The 20844-nt window shown below is 53.3% G+C and overlaps 2 protein-coding genes across 2 annotated transcripts; both read right to left on the bottom strand.

Annotated features, from left to right (window-relative positions):
* Positions 1–1087: 1087 nt before the first annotated feature.
* On the bottom strand, positions 1088–11200 carry DRG2 (developmentally regulated GTP binding protein 2). The gene is made up of 13 exons (XM_030459829.1): positions 11047–11200; positions 9047–9207; positions 8331–8420; positions 6825–6885; positions 5982–6072; positions 5414–5486; positions 5163–5253; positions 4868–4965; positions 4351–4427; positions 3838–3926; positions 2874–2932; positions 2563–2616; positions 1088–2479 (listed from the first exon to the last, which is right to left on the bottom strand). Exons 1-13 carry the CDS (start codon positions 11108–11110, stop codon positions 2393–2395), a joined length of 1095 nt encoding a protein of 364 aa, XP_030315689.1. The 5' UTR covers positions 11111–11200; the 3' UTR covers positions 1088–2392.
* Positions 11201–12913: 1713 nt separating this feature from the next.
* On the bottom strand, positions 12914–20688 carry GID4 (GID complex subunit 4 homolog). The gene is made up of 6 exons (XM_030460060.1): positions 20409–20688; positions 18044–18103; positions 17068–17175; positions 16337–16438; positions 15173–15303; positions 12914–14057 (listed from the first exon to the last, which is right to left on the bottom strand). The coding sequence occupies exons 1-6, from the start codon at positions 20619–20621 to the stop codon at positions 13994–13996; spliced, it is 678 nt and encodes a 225-aa protein (XP_030315920.1). The 5' UTR covers positions 20622–20688; the 3' UTR covers positions 12914–13993.
* Positions 20689–20844: the final 156 nt, after the last annotated feature.

Raw genomic sequence — 20844 nt, 5'->3', positions numbered from 1 at the left:
ACCTCAGGAGGCTCCAGCAGCACAATCCTAACACTGCAGATTTTTTTTTTTCCTCCTGCCCTTTGGACCTTGCTTTCTCAGGATTCAGAGTGATCTTCGGGCAAACCTGCTCCTGTTCTGAACTGCAATGTTTGCAGCTTTTAACGTTAATGCAGAACAATCAGGGAAGCCGTCTGGAAGAGTGAGTGCTGCAATTAAATGCTGCATTTTCCAAGACAGCCATAAACTTGCATACAGAAAAAGCTACTCTCACTAAAAAAACCCAGAAGTTAGCTTCTTCTGGCTTAGCTATTTCTACTTCATCCCCCATTCTGAATTTAATCACGGATCAGTTCATTTTGAACAGGCTAAAATGCCCAATTTCCTAAACGAAGAGTAAGGCTAATTAGACAGAGGGCTTTTTAACAATGGCATGCTGCATCAGTCAATTTGAAACCCAAACACACTGAAAGGTAGGCAGTAACTAACCAAGGCCATGTTTTAGCAGGTGATACTGTGCATTTCAGCCTCGGGCATCAATTATTTCCACAGCTCCACACACTACCTGGGCCCAAGGACGAAGCCCACTCAGCAGTTCTGGTTGCCCGGTGGGGTCTTGGCAGGCTCCCAGCTTTGGAGTGAAAAGTCAAGAAACCCAGGGACAGAAATGAAAGCGAAAGAACAATTTGTGCAGGCACCTCTGCCTCTGCAACCTTCACAGGGAAACGTAAAGGGCAAGTTAATGTCCTGGAACTGCATCCCACCCACCTCACGCAGGGCAGCGCCTGCTTTCCATGGCCAGCTCCGGCAGGATGCGGCTAATTTGGAGTCACCGCAGTCGGGATTTGCTCTGCACTCCAGCTGCAAACAAAGCCAGGAACTTACAGAGTTCAAAGTCACCTTCTTAGCTGGGATATTGTGTATAACAGCTATTTATGTCCCCATCAACTCCCCTCCGGCCTCAGCGCTCTCTTGAAGCCGCTTGGCGATCTATTCTCCCCTACAACCTCCTGCAACAACACCCAGGTGGCCAAAGGTTAAAAATAATAATAATAAAAAGTTAGGAAACACACCAAAAGGTCTGCCCGCTGCAGGCAGACACCTACAGTTCACATGAAATATCAACTTTTATTTTCTCAAATAAAATAATCCTTCAGTTTCTGCTCGATCAGTTGGGGAGGAACACAAAGGAGAGGGAAGGAGGAGCCCTGTGCAGACATATTTGCAACCAGACCTGCCCTCACAGTTAAGAATCCACATCAGACCGAACCCTTTGTCAATGAAAAGAAAATAAAAGCTATTGGCAACTCTTGATCCCAGAAGGAAAGAGCTGTTCTCTTTATCAGGCACTCTGAATTCAGTTTAGCATCAGTGTTCCATGAAAAAAAGCATGATTAGAAAAATCCCAGATTTCTGATGGAAAATATCCAGGCAAGCAACAACGTTTAACAGACCTCAGGTAAAATCCATGGCATGGGATGGTGCTTGGAGCTGTTACTGGAATTCTGGGGCATGACTGAGAAAGAAGCAGAGCCCCAACCATTACCCTTGGGGACTCACGGGGAGGACAAGAGCAAAGGAGCAAACTCCCAAGACAGCTCCTTGATATGTCAGAAGGGACTCCTGACTGCAGACCTCAGCTCTTGGATCGTACCCTTTTGCAGTCTGATCAGGTTAACCATTTATTAATGAGGTTTCATTCCTCATCTCTCACAGTACCAGTTGGACCAGGATGTCCTACACACCTTACTGCAGAGCTAAGGCAGGCAAAAAGTGCCACCTTGTAATATTAATTGAGGTGGGACCATGATAAATCCAGGGGTTTACTCAGCCTGAAGTCTCCAGGCCTGAAAGCTGCAGAGACAACTTGCCCAGTGAGCAGGGAAGGGAGAGCTTTGTTTCTGTTTCAAATCAATGCTTAAATTAAGGGAATGGATAAGCAGCAAAGCATCAGCAATGTTCAATCAGCCCTGGCTTCCCCTCCCAAAGCACAGGGCCAAATCTGTTCACATCAACCCATAAACTTCCCTCTGCTTAAGCAAGCCACCAGCAGGTTAACCCACGGATCTATGGGCAAACTCTACTAGGGGCAGGATGCTGCTGGCTGTGGGAACTGTGTCCTAGGATAACTGTCTCCTTTTTCAATTTTTAAGAAATATTACTCAACCTGAAATGCTGCAAGATGGAAACCCATCTTCCCCATCCCCACCTGCAGGCACATTTTCTGCCTTTCTCCAAGAGAAGGAGCTTCACGGAAGCTTTCCTGGCTGTGGAACATGTCTCCCTTTTTCTTTTTCCCTTTTTTTTTTTTTTTTCCTTTCTTTCTTTCTTTTGTTTTGTTGTTTGTTTTGCATTTATGTGGTCAGTTCCAGTCCTAGTGATTAAAGACAAGGCCAGGCACCAGCAAAGAGGGTTACTTCTTCACGATCTGAATGACATCTTCATGCTCCATCATATGGGTCAAGCCCACTCTCTGAGGGCTGTACTTTGTGCTTGTACCCTTAGAAGCAAAAGGGGGAGAAGGGTTAGGACAAGACCAGAAACACCTGAGGATGGGGATTTCCTTTGCTGTTAAACACTTACCCACACCAAGGCATACTTGAACTGGCTGGCCAATGACCTGTGAATTCGGTGGCACTGCAAGACAGACAGACAGACAGGAGATGAGGCAGCTCAGTGACACAACCCCCTGGGCTGCATTAAGGACATTTTTATGACCTTTCATAGCAGTGAGGAAAGGAACCTGAGGCAGAGAGAGGCAGTAAAAGCAACAGAAGTGGAAGCCCAACTAAACACTGACATATGCCAAGCTTTACAAGGTAGAAATCACAGCAGCCTCCAAGAAGAACCTGCCTCCTACATGTGAGGAAATGTAAAAGATGCAGGGAAATTACCACATGTTCCACAGAGGCCCCTTTCCGTAGAATAATGGCATCTGTGAAGTCTGGTCTCTCTGTGGAGAAACAGAAGAGGGAGTAAAAAACCAAAAGGCACTGGATTTCCATCAGGTGTGTTCTCACATGCTGACACCACCCCACGTTGCCTTGTACTTACTATTCCCCAATTCCTCATCCCATTACCCTCTCAGCTCCTGGACAATACAAGAATCCAGGTATGTCAGAGCATCAGACAAGTTCTGTAGACACACCAGTACCCACAAGGATGCTGACCCCTGTCACACATCCAACAGCTTCCTCACAACTCCCCTGCTCCAACTCCATTCCAGATATTTCAGACAAACGAAACCACCCACATCAAGACACACCTGCAGCTCAAGTAAAACCAAACCACTTTGCAGTTTTCTGTAAAATACCTGGGGTTTCAAAGCTTAACAAGCTCACAGAAAGTGCCCTCATCTCCTCATAACCACCCAAGTTCAGAGTCTCAGCTGTTCAAACCAAACAGGAACAAGTCAAAGCTGTGCCTTCATCTCTGGGAGGAGCTGCCAGTGAATTGTCAAGCAAAAGGAGGATCAAAGGTACTCCTCGCCCTCAGGAGCCTGGCACAGGAATCACCAAACCTCTCACAGCAGGAACTGGAGACCTCTTCTGGGTGGCAATGGGCTGAACAGCTCATCACAGAGCGTGCAAAACAAGGCAGAAAGCTGCACAGTTGCCCACTTTCCTTCCATCATCATGCAAAGTCTTAGGAAAGAAAATTCATCTCTTCCGTGCAGAAAGGAGGGGGACACCCAGGACTGGACCAGATGGAACAGAATGCAGCTCTCAAGAGCCAAAAGCTGGTTAGGGAGAGCACTCCCAAAACCCAAGAGATCCCTGACAGCCAAGCCCCTCTGGCTCTCTGTCTGCCTCTGAGGAGCAGCCACCAAACCTCCTGGGTCAGCCCATGGTCACTCACGTCCTCGTTTCTTGGTGTAGATGCAGGTAAGTGCCAGGTACTCCCAGAGCTTCTCCAGCAAATAGTCCAGGTTCAGCTTCATGCCACAGCTGCAAAACACCAGGAACACCTAAATGTTTAGTGCTGCTGTAATTCAGAGATCCAGGAGAACAAGGTGAGATGTCTGATTAAAGTGCTGGGGAACAAAGGGAGAAGTCCTTAATGAGGCAGTAAAGGAAACAGAAAAGGTGAAACAAACACCTTCAGAAGGGCAAGAAGCTTTGAAGCAGCAAAGCCCCAGTCAGAGATATCAGCACATCTAAGGAAATAAGCTCAGGTGGCTCCTTCTGGCCTGCAGAGAGCCTGGAGAAGCCTTCCCTCCAGAGCAAGGAGGCTTGGAAAACATGGCAGAGCAGCTCTGCCTCTCACCCCTACAGCTCTGGGCAGCCCTAGCAGCTCCTTCTTGGGAGAAGCTGAAGAAAGGGGTGTGAAATGAACCTCCACACCACCCAAACCAGGACCCTGGGCTCCTACCTGATGACAACACTGTGGGGTCTCCGAGCAAGGCGATCCACTTCTTCCATGGATATCTGGTCAATCTTGTTATAAACCTAAGTTAAAGGCACAACAACACATCCTTTAGGGAACCAACACCACAACACTGCAGGGAGGCTGACACCTACACGTTGGTATGACAAGGCAGCTCCAGCATCTGAGACAGAAGCACAGCTCCTGTCAGCCAGAGGGCAGGCCCAGCCTCTCAAGCAAATTAAACTGTTGAAGTTGGGAACCTAAATCTAAGTTTGGGCCTTTTAAAGTTCTGAAGAACATGCTGCAAGTCCCCCCAAAGGGAGATGTTCCACGGCAGCCAGCCACAAGAGGGCACAGGGAGCACACACAGAGCATAGTGCACATGTACAAAGGATCAGAGGCTCCCTGTGGAGCTGAGCTTCCCACCTCCTAAACCCCAGATCTTTGCTGCTTTAGGAAGAACCTTCAGCAAGGGAGATGCTGGGTGGGGCAGCAGGCAGGCTGTGTCCAAGATACTCACGTAGAGGCATGGCATGTAGACCCTGTTGCCTACAATCACGTCAATAAACTCATCAGGGGAACAATCCTCTCTGAACAGGACTTCAGCATTGAAGATTTCTGAGGGGAACATTGTCAAGGCCCAAATCCCAACACATCTACACACGGCTGTCAGCCAGCAGGCTGAGGTGGCTTGTCAGAGCCTGTTCTCAGCCCAGCAAGCACCAAACACGTGGCAAAGCTGTCCTCTGCAGCAGGTACCACTTGACTCATGAGCTGCTGACAGCCAAGAGGTTTCCTGTAGTTGGAAAGGATACTGTACTCGTGGAGGATGAGCTGCACCAGCTTCTCAGAGCACTGAGTCAACGTGACAGTTGAGTTGAAGGAAATGCCTCCACCCTTCTTCGGCTGCAAGTGGCAGGGGGTGGGGGGCAACAAAGCAGCTTAAATAACAGTCTGCCAAATCCATAACCCCCCCTTCTTCAGTCTGTCCAATGCACACAGCAACCTGGGCTTTGGGCAAGCAGCCAGGCACGAGGTGTGCTTGCAGCAGCCCAGGAAACCTCACCTTGAAGTAGATATTTGGTTTGCTTTTGTTCAGCCGGATCCCGACTGATTCCAGTTCCTTCTCCAGCAGGGCCCTGCAGGGATAAATGTCTGTCAGTACCTGTGAGCCTGGGCATGGCCTGGGGACACACACACACACACACACACACACCCCTTTTCTGACTGTTTTAGTTAGACACAGCCTTGCCATGAGCTTTCACTGCAACCTCAACACCACAGCTAACACAGGACAGAGCCTGTGGTAGAAATCGAGGTTGACATTTGTCTCCAAACAACCAATCCTTTGGGAATGATCCTTCCTACAGCTGGGAAGCCCCAGCTGAGACCTGCAGAGAGCTCAGCACGTGCTGCTCGTGGTCAGCTGGCACCTTTCTAACAGAGCATAACCTCCCCCTCGTGCTCAAGAGCTCAAGTACCAGCTCCCCTACGAGCAGAGGACATGTGGAGAGCTGACGTTTCCTGGGCAGGCAGGAACCCCCAAACCCAGCTCCCCAGCTCCCAGCTCAGCCCCAGAAACCCCAAAACCCAGCTCCCCAGCTCCCAGCTCAGCCCCAGAAACCCACACCCACCTCTGTACCTCACCCTTGGTGGCATCCAGCATCATAATAACAACATCTGCTGTCCTGGCCACTGCTATCACCTGCCGACCTCTGCCTTTCCCTGAGGGGAGAGGAGATGTGAGAGCAGAAGTTCTTACACCCTGCTTGGAAGCAAGGAAAAGGCCCTGCAGGGCTGTGCTGGCTGCAGGAAGCTGCTGGGGGACCCTGTACAGGTGGAAATGACATCCTGCCAGCAGGACAGACGTGCAGCTCCAGGCAGCACAGACAAGATGCCCAGGACCCCTGGGTTACACACACCTTCTGATCAACAAGGAGAGAGACCTGATTAACCAGGCCATAACACTCCATTAAAAAAAAAATATATCATTAGGAGATTTCCCAAAGTTGCTTAAGGCATCTTCTGACATGATCAGACAACCAGGGCACTGACAAAACAGAGAGACACAGCCAACATATCTTCCCAGAAGCAGGAGTCATGGGAGGACTTGCAGGAACTCAGGGAATCAGTCAGGAGAGGTCACTGCTTGGCTGCAACTCCCCCTCCGCCCCTCCAGAATCTTTCTTTAGATTTCCTCTGTACCAGAAAACAGATGAGCAAGATCACACTCACACAAGAAGGTGAGAAGTGACTGGCTTGCCTTGGCTCCCACCTCCAGAGAAGCATCTTTCTGCTCCATATAGAGGCACCCGTGGGCTCAGGGATGAGAATCGTGCCTCACGTAAGACCAAAGACTCCAAAACTTGGGAAGCCAAGGTGGGAACTGCTGGCCCAGGAAAGCTGCTAACATTTGATGCACTGAGGCACTACTGAGGGCAAATCCCTACTTGACACCAACACAGAGCTCAGCCAACCTTGTGCTGCTCCTTCAATGATTCCTGGCAGATCCAGCAGCTGAATATTGGCTCCTTTGTACTGAAAAGGAAAGAGAAGGACAGGGAAGCTGAGGGCTTTGTGCAGAGCAGCTGGGCTGCCTCCAAAGCCCCCCTGCCACACCTGCTGGAGGCCAAAGCCTGCAGAGAGGGGGAGATGAATGACCCTGAGAGAGCAGGACAGCTCTGCAGAAAGCTGATGGCTCTGAGGGAGCCTCCTGGGAGGCTGTGTTCACCACCACACACTGCAGCACATCAGATCTGCACCTCCCTAAAGCACTCAGGGATGGGAGTTGGACACAGCACCAGGGAAACCACCCAGCACAAGAGCAGTGTTACCCTGAGCTGGTGGAAAGGGAAGGAAAATAAAACCCACTGACTTTCTTGGTCAGATGAGAGAGGACTGCAACAAGCAAGTGCCACCATCTCTTATCAAGAGGGATCTCAACATTGCCAAGAAAAACCAGGAGATTTTCATCCAGGAGATCCTCCAGGGCATTTCCCTCCCAGCTCCTGTTGCAGCCATGTCTTCAGCAGCAGCTTGAGCCCCTGGGGGATGTGTCTGGATGTGCTACAGTATTTGTGTTCTTTTTAAGGCCAATCCAGTCACTTTCATTATTTAACTCTGCTCTTGATTCTGAGCCAGAATTTTGCCAATTGCTCTTGGACACTTCTCAGCTTGACTCCCTTTATCATTTGGCTGATGGATGCTGAGGCCACCACAAAATAAAACTCCTCAGGGGCAGGAGTTGAGTTTTCTTTCCAAACTGATCCCAGTGCAGATTGCCTCTTCTAAAGCTTCACTAAAACCCAATCTGCCAAGGCTTCCAGCCACCTGGTCAAGGGTTATAAAAAAACTCAGCTGGTAACTGTGGAATTACTCCTGTCAGAGGAACAGCAGCCTGTGAACCCCTCCTTGGGCAGTGAGTCCTGAGCAGTTATGGAGCCTGGGGAAGGGTTAAACCAGCACTGCAGGGATCTGACACCACAAGCACTCCAGACCTCCTGAAGATGAAAGCAGAAGCCAGCAGACACCTCTGGGAATCACAGCCTTCAAATATCTGAAGGGGGCCTACAAGCAAGCTGGGGCAGGGCTTTCTGCACAGGTGTGTAGTGAGAGGACAAGGGGCAAGGGTTTAAAATGTGAAGAGGGGAGATTTGGGTTGGACATGAGGAAGAAACTCTTGAATTTGAGGGTGGTGAGACACAGAGATGTGTTGCCCAAGGAAGCTGCAGCTGTTCCCTCCTGGGAGTGTCCAAGACCAGGTTGGATGGGGCTTGGAGCACCCAGGGCTGGTGGGAGGTGTCCCTGTCCATGCAGGGGTTGGAACTGGATGATATTTTAGGTCCTTTCCAACCCAAACCATTCTGTGATTCCATTCCATGAGCTGCTCTGTGCCAGCACAGGTGTGGCTGGTGTGAGCAGACACATTTACAGGTTTGGGTTTCTTACCATGACCTTGCAGAGAGGAGGAGAACCCTGCTCACCTCTATGACTCCTGGGATACACGTCAGGGTGGTGAACTCATAAGATGCAGCTTCACTGGCAGTTGAGGTCATTAAACTCAGAAATGTGGACTGAAATGCAAGAAGTCAGCATCACCAGGGGAATTTCAGTGGAAGCTCTGGTAAGTGTTGAGCAGCACACGAGGCAGGGAACCGTCCCTCAGCTTTTAGGGGTGATGTTGTGGCTGTCCTGGGCACCAGGACTGAACCAGACACACAACAAGAAACATTTTAGCCAAACAAAGGTAAAATTGCCTCCAGTTGCTCCAGGGGAAGTTCAGATTGGATGTAAGAATGATTTCTTCTCCCAAAGGGTTGTCAGGCCCTGGCTCAGGCTGCCCAGGGAAGGGGTGGAGTCCCCATCCCTGGAGGGGTTTCAGAGCTGTGGAGCTGAGGGACAGGGGTTGGCAGTGGCCTTGGCAGAGCTGGGGGAACAACTGGGGTTGAAGATCTTGAAGAGCTTTTCCCCAAAAACCAACTGTGTGACCCAATCAGCCACTGCTTTCCTTAGCAGGGCTGTGGCTGGGCAGGACCCAGGGCCAGGTCCTTACCCCTGGGGTACCACACACACCAGAGGTGCAGGAGGGGGGTCCCCAGCTCTAACTGGAGGCAGAAAGGTGAAGGACAAAGAGAAGCTGGGTTCTGATCTCCCAGCTGGAAGCAGAGATGCCCCACGGGTAAGTTAAGCACTCACTGACCTTACCCACAGAAGGAAAACCAATCAGTGCCACCCGGGCATCTCCAGATTTCATCACATCAAAGCCTTCTCCTTTAGCAGCTGAAGATTTGGAAGGTTCCAGAAGCTGAGCTCTGTACTTTGCAAGTTTTGCCTTCAGCAGGCCCAGGTGGTACTCAGTGGCTGGAATGACACCAGTGCAACAAGGGCTGAGGAAAAGCTGCTGACAAAGCACTTCTAAAGATTACAGAACCTTCCTGAGAAGAAACCCCACAGATGTCACCCAGCACCTCACCCACTGCCACCCCCCAGCTGCTCTGCAGCCCTGTGAAACAGCAACTGCTGAGAGCAAACCCCCAGGGAACCTGCAGAGAGATCAGATTCAAGGGAAATAAAGAGCCAGAGGGGGAGCAGGGGCAGGAGTGGGGAGTGGGGGGGTGAAGAAGCCCCTCCTGAGCAAAGGACCCTCCTCACACCCCATCTCGTTCAGCACTCCAAAAATGCAGGATTCCTTTTCCCTGCTATTGGTCAGGTTTTGTTCCTCCCCCCCAAAACAATAATTAGTTAGAATCCTGGAATTGGCTGGGTTGGAAGGGACCTCAGAGATCATCAGCTCCAACCCTTGATCCACTCCCCCCGTGGTTCCCAGCCCATGGCACTCAGTGCCACATCCAGGCTCTGCTCCAAAACCTCCAGGGATGAAGAATCCACCCCCTCCCTGGGCAGCCCATCCCAATGCCTCAGCACCCTCTCTGCAAAGAATTCCTTCCTAAATTTCCTAATTCCTAAAGAATTTCCTCCTAATATCCAACCTAAACCTCCCCTGGCAGAGCTGAAGCTTCAGCTCTGCCAGGGGAGGTTTAGGTTGGATATTAGGAAAAAAATTCTTTATCCCATGGGCTCTTGTCTTGCTGAGAGTTGCCTGGGAAAAGAGCCCAACCCCCCCCTGGCTCCAACCTCCTTTCAGGGAGTTGCAGAGAGTGATGAGGTCTCCCCTGAGCCTCCTCCAGACTGAACACCCCCAACTCTCTCAACCTGTTCCAGGCTCTCCCCACCCTCAAATTCCAGAATTTCTTCCCCATCTCCAACCTCAATCTCCCCTTTCTCTCCAACTTTTAACCCATTTCCCCTGTCCTCTCACAAAATCCCAGAACCATTTGGGTTGGAAGGGACCTCAGAGCTCATCAAGTCCAACCCTTGATCCACTCCCCCCGTGGTTCCCAGCCCATGGCACTCAGTGCCACATCCAGGCTCTTTGGAAAGATCTCCAGACACGGAGAATCCACTACTTCCCTGGGCAGCCCATTCCAATGCCTGATCACCCTCTCCAGAAAGAAATTCTTTCTCATCTCCAACCTAAACCTCCCCTGGCACAACTTGAGACCCTTTGTGCCCTCTTGTCTTGCTGAGAGTTGCCTGGGAAAAGAGCCCAACCCCCCCCCTGGCTCCAACCTCCTTTCAGGGAGTTGTTTCTCCAGACCCTCCCGTGCAGCAGGAAGGACACGACCCAGCAGTGCGCGGGATTCCCTCTCTTTTCCTTCCCATCATGTCCCACAGCTGCCAGAAGGAGCAGCAGGGGCTGGGACCCCCCCTGGCAGAGCCCAGGAGGAGCTCAGCTCCCCAGACCCCTCTCTCACCTCTGCCATTCCAGGCCCAGCACCGGGATCTCCCAACCGGGCGGTTCTGATCCAGCAGCACTTGGGCTCCTGGGGTATTCCCAGCTTCCCAAACCACCCCACAGCCCACACCATCACCCTGTCCCCCAGACCCCGGCAGCCCCTCAGACCCCCCCCTTCCCCAGCCCCGGTACCCCCGGGTTCCGGTCCAGTCTCTCCAGAACCCCGCAGCCCCTCACACCCCCCTGCTCCCTCTTCCCCTATATCCCCCCCCGAGCCCGGCAGCCCCTCTGCCCCCCTCCCAGCCCCTCACACCTCCTCTCCCCCCTCCCAACCCCGTCAGGTTCCGTCCCGTCCGGTACCGCCGGTACCTCAACCCCCGTACGCTCCCCCGCCCAACCCGAACCTTTATTTTTCTGCGTGCGGGCGATCTCCTTCTCGATCTCCGAGATCTTCTCCAGGATCCCCATGGCGGGACCGGACCGGACCGGACCGGACCGGCCCGTTCGCCTCCCCAGGCCCCGGCACGCCGCCCGCCGGAAGTGCTGCCGGGCCCGTCCGTCCGTCCAACCCCCTCAAGCGTCCGGGCTGTGCTCCCGCCGCGCCGCTCCGGTCGCCTCCCAAACTCCGCGTTCCGGGTTCCGCCCGGCAGAGGCACTAAGAGGAGGAGATCCCATAGGGAGCCGGGAAATGAGGATAAACTGGGGGATAACGGGAGCTGCTTACATGGACAGGGCTAAGGAGGCAGGTGGGGGGCCAGAGGGAGCCCCCCAGCGCAGGCCTGGCCCCTAACTAAGGCAATCCAGCTCCTTTAATTAAGGCCAGATCGTGTGTTTTAAGGCAATCAGCAGCTTGGTGGATTCCTAGAGAAACTTTGGAGGGAGAAGATGAATCCCATCTCTCCCTTCAGCACTGAGGAATGCTTTAGTCGACAGACAGACACGGACACAGAGCCCTTAAATACATTTCATCTTTAATTCAGACGGTGACGGCTCCGCAAACGCCTCCTCAGCCCCTCTCACCACCCCCTGACACAGGGAACATCTCCCCTCAGTCCAAGAATACCAAAAGGAAAGGTTTAGAGGAAGGAAGTTCTGAAGACTGATGGGCCCTAAGAACCTCCCAGCTCCAGGACCTGCTCTACACCCACCAACTTGCATCAGCATCACCCTGGCCATTTCGGATTTCAGCCTCAAACGAACACCAGGACGAGGGGAGGGAGATGGGCAGAGAGCAGCATGCTCCTTCCCCAACCTTCTCACAACTTCATCAAGCCTCAAAGGAAAACTTCCAGAGCAGTGTTGGGGTAGATATACAAACCAAACAACCCCAGAGCCCTCCTAACCCAGCAGCTGCCAAGTGACTGCACCACATCAGAAACCTGAGTGGGAGCCCTGGCGAGGGCAGGGAGAGCCACACGGGCACCAACGTGGCACACAGACAGCTCTGGAGGGCTGCAGCCAGCAGAGCTCAGGTCCTCAGCACCCACACAGCTTTGGGGGAGGCTCCCAGAGGAGCAGGATGAAAGGGGAATCCACTTCCCAACAGCTCTGCTCGCAGCCACCTCTCCCTCCACGCCTCCAATCGCTCTCCCGCTCACCTTCGTGCTACTCTACAAACCCATCTGCAACCACCCAGACAACAGCTCACGCTTCCTCCATCACCAGGGGGGGCTCCTGAAGGGCCTCCCCCCTCTCTCTCTCCCCTAAGCAGGTCTCTGTTTGTGCCAGGGAAACAGATTTCCCTGGGGTGAGCAGCCCGCTGGAGACGGGTGCTTCCCGACGTCACCTCCTGAGACCGGCGCAGCCGCTTCTCCCATCGTGCCAGATCCCAACTCAGAAGATCAGAAATGGGCTCTCCAAGACCTGGATGCTTTCTCATTAAGGCTTAAACTAACTGCAAGAAACCAGACAGCCACGCTGCCAAAAAAAAGAAGAAAGTTAGTTAAAAAAAAAAAAAAAAAAAAAAAAGAAGAAAAGCCAAACCACCTCAGCACCGGGCACCCGGAGGCTTCGCTTCCCTCTCCCAAGCACCAAACCAGTCCTTCAACACCCAGCAACAGCCAGAAAAAGGCAAACAAAACTCTCACAAAAGCCCCACGGGTGGGACTGTCACATTCAATACAAAACTGAGGGCAACTTTTATAAAAAAAAAAAACAAACCAAAACAAACCCACACTCACACTTTGGCACACGAGCCTCAGGTCCCATCGCTGGGAACACTTCAGAGCCGGGGGGGAAGCGGGGGCTGTTTGGTTTTTTTCTTTTTTTTCCTTGCAAAAAGGTACCAAGCAGCGGTGTTGGTGAAGCATGAAGAGTGAGTACAAATGCTGAACAGCTCCTGCTCAGCACTTGCACTCCAGATTACTTGCCCAAAGCTGGTTACAGACACGGATATAAAAACCAACGCGGGACTTCCCGGTTTTCAATGTGAAAACGGCCACACGTACACAAGTACTTGTGCATTTCCTGTAGGCTCCTTGGGAAAAGGAACCATAAAAAGATCTTGTTTGGTTTTTTTTTTCAATAAGTCTTTTTTTTTTTCTTGTTTTTTTTTTTCTTTTCTTTTTTTTTGGTTTTTTTGTTTGTTTGTTTGTCTGTTTTTACCCTTAACTTAAGTAAAGAGCAAATATACACCTATATAAGCAGAGTTCAGATCCACTTTACTGAGAGCCTGGAAGTCCATAAACATCAAATCAATTCCCAGTGGCGTATCCAGACACTTGGGAACAGCTCCCAGCTCCAAAGGGCTGGTGTTCCTGCAAGATCTGCAGCTCTGGCTAACCTCGTTAGCCAACACAAAGCAAAAGAGACTCATTTCAAGCCTTCTCTGTCTCAGCCAACACCCCCCCTACAGACTCTGCAGCTCTCTGCCAAGCAGAGCCTCACACACAGGACCCGGCTCCAGGGAGCATCAGAGCTGACAATCAGGGCAATACACCTGAATCCTGGCGATTTCAACCCAAATCAGGCTGTAACAATGAAAATATAAGCACCGAGCTTCTATTTTCTTATTACTCAGACCACTGACTCCAGCTACTGAGAAAAAGCTTCCAGAGGAGAGCCAGGAGGAACTTCAGTGATAGAGAAACTAGCTGTGCAATAAGAAAGTGCATTTAAAGGTAGCTTAAAACCAGAGTAAAGATCAAATCGCCACTCGACAGGAGGGAGAATCAGGCTCCAGCAGCCACACTCCTTGTGCTGGGTGGGTTTAACATTCAGGCTCTCTTCTCACGAGTCCGAGGGGCAGGAGAGAAGCGTGCATTCCCGTGCTCCCACAGGGACACAGTTCTCCTGGCAGGCCATGCTCTCCTGCCCTGTTTGGTTCTGGACAGTACCAGTTCTGGGCAGCTGTCATCGGAATTCGTAGATAGGAGCACTGTGCTCAGGAACGTGAGTTAAATTCAGTGACTGATACCTGGGAGAGAGGGGGGAGACAAGAGAGAGGGTTACACAGAATGCCCCGAGCACTCAGGACTCCAGCTTTGCAGACACCCTGCTGGAAATCTCCTCTCTTTGCCCCCACAAGGGTCTCCGAGTCCTCTCTGAGGTGTTCAGGCACCCAACACGCATGGGATGGTCCCAAAACCCTGTCAGAGCTCAGTGTCACTCCTCATTCCCATTCCTGTGCCTTCCAGACAGCCAGCAGTGCCCAGGTGGGCTGACTCTGGTTTTTAGACACCTTTTGAAGTTCAAAAACTTTCATGTTCAAACAAGTGTTTGCTCCAGCTGCAAATTACACTCGGGTCTTTCAAAGCTGAGCTTGAGGGCATCTGTCTGAAAGCCTCCCAGGGACCTTGCCCTCCCCTGAGAGCTTCCAGCCACCCTCTGGATCCACCAGCTGTGTGTGACAGATCCCCGAGGCTGTCAGAAGGAAGAGAGCTCTCCACAGCCACTTGTCACATGGTTTTAACAAGAAAACAACCAACCCCCTTTGACTGTTACCCCTGTCTTATACCAACAGCCCAAGGACTGTGGGCTAGGAAGGACTGGGCCAACAAGATTCCTGCCTGAGGGGAGCAACAGCCCAGCTGCAATATGTGAGAAAGCACTGAGCTCCTTCTGGAAGGCTCCTCTGACATCTTCTGAAGGGACAAGATGTGGTGGAAGCTCAAAGCTTGATTCCCTGAACCAAGCAGAACCCCACACACTCAGCCTCTCCCCACGGGAGGGCAGGAGCACACAAGCCCTACAAGAGTTGGGATTGGGACCAGGCTTCTGGATGCTTTTAGTAACCCACAGCCACAGTGTCTGCCTCCCCTCCCACCAGGCCATTGCTTCACTGGGCCACAGCTGATCTCCAGACCTTGCCACTGCCCTGCACCACATCTCCAGCCTGGTTATCCCTGGCCATGTGAAAAAAGCAGCACTTTACACCACATGAACAGGCTGATGAGCAGGGCACACACCCCCTCCCTTCTGCCCCAAGCTCCAGCCACCAGACTGAATCTTCTTCCCAGCCCAGAGAAGAACCACCTGGACACTCCCAAGGCTGCAGAGAAGCAGAAGAGGAGTCACTGTTTGCTTCCTTACCATTCTGAACTCCTATGGTAGTAATAGCCCTCTATAGATGCTGCTGACTTCTGGAAGCAGATGTAATAGAAACCAGCAAAGGAAGCACCACTGATGTCTTTGATGGTGTGATCTGGGACTAGGAACTGCTCCTGCACACAGAACACAGACCACATTTTAGAACTCCAGTCAAATACTAATGCCCCCCACCCCAGTTTGCCCTCTCAAACTGAATATTGGCACCCATGAACAAGAAGCATTCCTGGCTCAGCATTCCCTGCACCTGCAGCAGCCCAGAGCCCAGCCTGCTCTTTCAGCACCTGCCACTGTGGGCACCTCACAGGGAGGCAGCCAGATGAGAACAGAGATGGTTTATTACAGTGTGCACAGGATCAGCTTCAGTTCAGCCTCAGCAAACCAGAGGCCAACTGCAAAATCAGGACTCTGAGCTGCTTGGTTGATGAAGGGAAGGCTCCAGGGAGACCTTATTGCAGCCCTTCAGTATCTAGAAGGGGCTTCAGAAAAGCTGGAGAGGGAGTTTTTACCAAGGGTAGGTAGCCTGTATACCACACCACAGGATAAGGGGGAGTGGTTTCAAGCTCAAAGAGGGGAGGTTTGGATGAGATATTAGGAAGAAATTCTTTGTTGTGAGGGTGGTGAGACCCTGGCCCTGGTTGCCCATACAAGCTTCAGCTGCCCTACCCCTAAAACTGTTCAAAGCCAGGTGGAATGGGGTTTGGAGCAACCTGATCTAGTGGGAGGTGTCCCTGCCCATGGCAGGAGGTTGGAACTGGATGATTTTTAAGGTTCCTTCCAACCCAAGCCAGTCTGGGATCCCATGATTTCTCCTCCCTGCAGCTGCCCAAGGTTCATGTGAAGAGGAATTAATTGATTCAGCTGAAGAGCAGAGAGGTTCAAACACACAGGGACTGGACACACCAACTCTCTCATCCTCTAGAGCAACACCAAACCAGATTTTCCTGTTGTGTTTTCAGCCGTGGCTGCAGCCCTTAAGGATGCAATTAGCTGGCTAGACAGAAGTGACACTGCAACGTGCAAGTATGCTGGGTTAGGAGGTTGGCAGAGTGAGTTCTTTTGTTAAACCAGAAAAAGCTTTCAGGCACCACAAGGCTCTGCCATTTGTTTGTGAGCAGCTCACCAGAGAAGCAGACATGTGGAGCTTACCTTCCATCTCATGAAGACATAGTCCCCATTTTTCAGATCCTCATAATCAAAGTCATCAGAGTTAAATGTTTTTGCATACTGGTAAAAAGCCTGGAACTTTCCCTAAAACAAGACAAAAAAGAGGAGTACTGCTCAGTTGTACAAGCTGGTTTAGGAGGGACAAACTGCAACAGAACAGGACCTCCTGGCCAAAGGGGCTGCTCTTCTCCTGGAGCTGTGCTAAACACACAGCCCAGGACTGGCACAGGGCATTTCCAGACACCCAGCACCTTTCCAGCCAGGCTGAAGAAGTTCCTTTGCTTCCAGAGGGAGATGTTTTGACAGAAGCACAATAACCATCCAAGCCTGGCACAAAATAGCAAAGGTCAAGGTGGGGAGGAGATCAGCTGGCAGGGCAGCAGCCACACCCCAGCCTGAGCAGGGCACTGAGGTGGCTGTGACACAGGTACCCACTGCCCTGCACCTCTCTGCAACAAGGCTTCAGACCAAGGGCAGGCTGAGAGAGGGGGATTGCTCCTGCTCACTTCCAACCACAGGGTTAGTGAGTGGAAAGCAAGACACTCTCCCTTCTCCTGGATCACAGCCAAAAGAACCCAGTGTGGGAAGGAGGGAGACAGCAGGAACAGAGAGCTTGCCAGGGCCCTTCCCACAGAGCTCCTGCGTGGGCACCCACTGCATCTCACCTCTAAACCAGCTGCCCAGACACACATCCACCCCCAGGATTTATTTACCCAGTGTTTACGATCCACGTCTTCGTCAGCATCCCACTTGCGTGTTAAGAAAGGGTGTTTTTTACTGATTATTTCCCCTTCAAAGAAAGTGGTGAGGGTTGGGTACTCCTAGGAGAGATGAAGGAGAGGTCAGAAGGTTTGTCACCCAGAGACAGGAGCTCAGACACAGACAGAGGTGCACGTGTGCTCAGCAAAAAGCAGAGTCTTGCAGCAGGAGCCCCAGGCTGGTGCTCCTCCAAGCAGCACCCTGACTTCTCCTGCCTCACACCTCTTGGAGGCTGACTCTGCACATCCACAGCCTCCACCCCCTCATTCCAGCCTCCCGATTCACTTTGTGAAACCAGAAGGAGCTGTGTCAGAGGTGGGGGGCAGCTCCCAGCTGGAGGGAGGATCACAAGAGGTGGTTCAGAGCCAGCAGTGCTCCCCAGGCAGACACGTGGTGGTGGCTACAAAACCCCAGGGCTGGACTGAGCCACCCTGGAAGAGATGCTCCTCTGCAGCTTTGCTTTGGCACCAGATGAGGAGGAGAATGGAGGCAGGGCACAGCGGGGTGAGTGAGCTTCTCCAGGTGCTCCTGGGCAATGCCAGACACACAGCATCACCTCTGGGACACAGTTCCCACCAACTGCCCAACACCATGAGCAGACCTCAGGGGGTGGATGGGGAAGGAAGAGTGTAAAGATCTGTCCTGGTTTAGCTGGTGGAGTGCCTAAAGCTGACTGCAGCACAGCCCCAGTTCTGCTCAGACCTTCAGGGATGCTGGATATGCTTCCCTCACTCAGGACTCCCAAAAGAACCCTCTGGATTTGCTTGACAAGCCAAGAACACCAGACTGAAGCTGTTCAACTGCTCTGTGGCCACACTGTACACACAATCCCTCCCCCCTCCCTCTTCCTGGTGGCAGCTTTTCCCACCTCACCAGAAGCCAGCAAAGCTTCCACACAGCATCTCTTGCTGCTCAGCAGTTAACACTCACCTCTGTAAGGCCTTTAATCTTCAAGTATCCACAGAGATAGGAGTTTTCCATATCCACATGCTAGAAAAGAGTGCAAAGCCCAACCATAAGCAAATGCCAGTTGATCCAAAGCAGTTTCTGACCCCTCCAAGAATAATTTCAGCTTCCACTGGTACAGACTGTCCAGCTCACTGCCCAGCACTCACTGGCAGCAATTCCCCACACCTGGGAACAACCTGGAAAGCTCATTTACAGGTGCTGACAACCCCACATGCCAGGCCTGACAACTCCCCACCTGCTTCCAGCTCCATCACTCCCTGTCCAGAGGTCTCAAAAGGGAAGCAAAACCCCTCTCTCCACCCAGAAGGAAGCAGACTCACAGTCTTCTCCAAGTGAGAGCACCCACACCCCCAGCCCCCACATTTCTCAGTCAACTGCTGCCAGCAAAATGGAGTTCAGGTGCAATCAGAGTGAAAAGCACCTATTTAATGCAGATTATTCAGGCCAGAGGAAGAAAACATGGCCCTGAGCTTCACTGTCTATTTAACTGGCCTGCCCCACACCTCTCAGCACACTACCTGCACTCCCTGCCTCGTCCCAAGCACACCAAAACCTGCTCAGAAGGCAGATGATATCTCATGTGTTTTGGGAGAGGCTTTTCTCCCTGACCTACTGCTTTTACATCACCCTTCTTCTGAGTTACAGGACTGCACCTTGCTGCTGCTTCTGTGCAGGAAGCAGACAGGAGCTACGCCTGTTCCAAGCACCTTTAAACCCAGGGGATTTTCCAAGCTTCCCTCCCATCCCCGACACCTCCAGCTCAGTTTCCAAGGGGAATTATCTGGGGGAAGTGCAAACATCAGCTGTGAGGAGATGGATCTTCCCCACCCGGGATCAAAGGAGAGCACCGTTTCTGTGTGCTCAGCAGAGGCAGCCACCTCTCCTCAGCTGACAGCCACACAACAGCAGCGTTTTTAGCACAAAAAGCCACAGCCCCCGCCAGAAGGCAGCGTGCAGTGAAGCTGATCGGCCATGGGATGTCCCCACCGCGGCAAACCCCGGCAGCTCCCCGGTGCTGTGACAAGGGAAGGACCCCGAGGAACAACCAAGACCCTCTGGTACAAACCCACCCCACCCCAGGGCTCTGACACTACCCCAAAACGCCAGCACAGGCGTTCAGCTTTGCCACTGAACTTGCTCCACACTCAACCAAGGTCCCCCAGGATCCCCGTGTCACCAAAGAGGGAACAAAGCTGTGAGGGGCAGGGTGCTCTAGAGGAAAGTGTGGCTCAGATGTCTGGCTTGCTCATGTGCCCATGGCTCCACGCACACCTCACCAGCTCTGCCCAAAGCCCTCCTGCCAATGCCTAGGACTGAAAACAAAGGATATGGGGTGACAGTGGCTGCAGGGAGGAATGGGACAGCCACACAAAGCAGTGTCCCTGGCACAGCTGGGCACTACAGCTCTCTGGCTGCTTTCCTGAACCACCACGCTTGACTCCAGGCTACCTGGAGGAACTTCTGACCCCCCAGGGACAGGGAGCCCTGGCTCCCAGGTCCACGCTGTGCTAGCCAGGGACTGGGACGTGGATCCCTGCTGCTTTCCAGCCAGGCCTGAAATACAGGCTGACCCAGGACTTCCCAGGACAACACCCACTCCAAGCTGGGCTCTCAGCCTTCTGCCCCATGGCATGGAGGGGCACAGACACCCCAGAGCCTGGAGGGAGCAGGTGAAGGACCCTGAGCTATGAACCCTGCCATGGCTGAGAGGAATGGGGCAAAGGGGGAAGGAAAAGGCTTGAGGGCTGGAGGTCATCCTGAGGGTTGGAGAGGAAACAAGCACAGAGAAAGAGGCTCTGTTGGGGCCCAAGGGGAAGAGGCCAGGGTCTTTTTTCCTCATTCAGAACGGGAGAGCCCACAGGGGAACGGAGATCTCCCCAGAGCCCAAGAACTCACAGCTGTTACTGGGTCTGATGGAACCAGGGGAACAACAACCAGGTCAGGCAGGGAGGACCAAGGGACCCTCCAGGCCTTGAGGGGAAGGGTCCCCCCCGAGGCTTCTGCACTCCTGGTCCCACCTCACCGGGGCTGAGGGGAACGGGGACGCTGCGAAAGGATCCTCCCCAGCTCAGCCACAGCCCCCGCCGGAGCTCAGGGGACGGCAGCAGCGTTCTGAGGGAACCGGAGAACGGCAGAGGCAGCAACCGGGGCTGAGGGGAACGGCGGCGGGCTGAGCGAGGAGAAAAGGCGACTGGACCCGAGGGGACGGGAGCCCGGACGGCCGGGAAGGGAACCGGGGGTGTGGGGGTGGTGACCGCGGCCTGGGAGCACCGGCGGGGCCCGGGGGGAGGGGGGGGGGGAAAGCGGGCGCCGCGGGGCCCCTCACCTGCATGACGACCTCCACCTCGTAGGCATTCCCCTTGCTCCGCTGCTGCCCGCGGAACTTGGCGCCGCTGTAGAGCAGCGAGGTGGCCACGCCGGGCTGCGCCGTGTTGATGGGGGGCGGCGGCACCAGGCTGCTGGCGGCCGACACGGAGGGGGGAGAAGAAACCGAACCCGCCGCCCCACCCGCGCGGCACCGCTCGCTCCGCACCGGCATCTCGGGAGGGTCGCCGGGCGCCAGCGTGGCCGGGGCCGAAGCCGGGGCCGGGGCCGCCCGCTCCGCTCCTCTCCGCTCCTCTCCCCGCTCCGCTCCCCGAGGCCGCCGCCGCCGCCTCAGCTCAGGCCCTCCCGGCAGCGCCTCCGCTCGCTCCCATTGGCCCTGGCGGTCGCAGCGGGAGGGGCGGCGCCGCGCACCGATTGGCCGAGAGCGCGGCGGGAGG

This window comes from Calypte anna, chromosome 14 (genome assembly GCF_003957555.1).
Source record: "Calypte anna isolate BGI_N300 chromosome 14, bCalAnn1_v1.p, whole genome shotgun sequence".
NCBI lineage: Eukaryota > Metazoa > Chordata > Aves > Apodiformes > Trochilidae > Calypte > Calypte anna.
Note: the sequence above shows the minus strand (reverse complement) of the source record. Positions and strands in the feature narration are given on the sequence as shown.

Bases quoted from the DNA above. Each gene is read 5' to 3' on its own strand.
- DRG2 (XM_030459829.1), bottom strand. From the start codon at position 11,110: ATGGGGATCCTGGAGAAGATCTCGGAGATCGAGAAGGAGATCGCCCGC. The intron at 4,966-5,162 runs GTATCCTTTCCA...TGTTCCCCTCAG, and splicing joins GCTCATCCTCCACGAGTACA to AAATCTTCAATGCTGAAGTC. The intron at 3,927-4,350 runs GTAGGAGCCCAG...GGTGTTTTGCAG, and splicing joins CCCCACAGTGTTGTCATCAG to CTGTGGCATGAAGCTGAACC.
- GID4 (XM_030460060.1), bottom strand. From the start codon at position 20,621: ATGCCGGTGCGGAGCGAGCGGTGCCGCGCGGGTGGGGCGGCGGGTTCG. The intron at 16,439-17,067 runs GTAAATAAATCC...GTCTTGTTTTAG, and splicing joins ACGTGGATCGTAAACACTGG to GGAAAGTTCCAGGCTTTTTA. The intron at 14,058-15,172 runs GTAAGGAAGCAA...CCTCTCTCCCAG, and splicing joins TACCATAGGAGTTCAGAATG to GTATCAGTCACTGAATTTAA.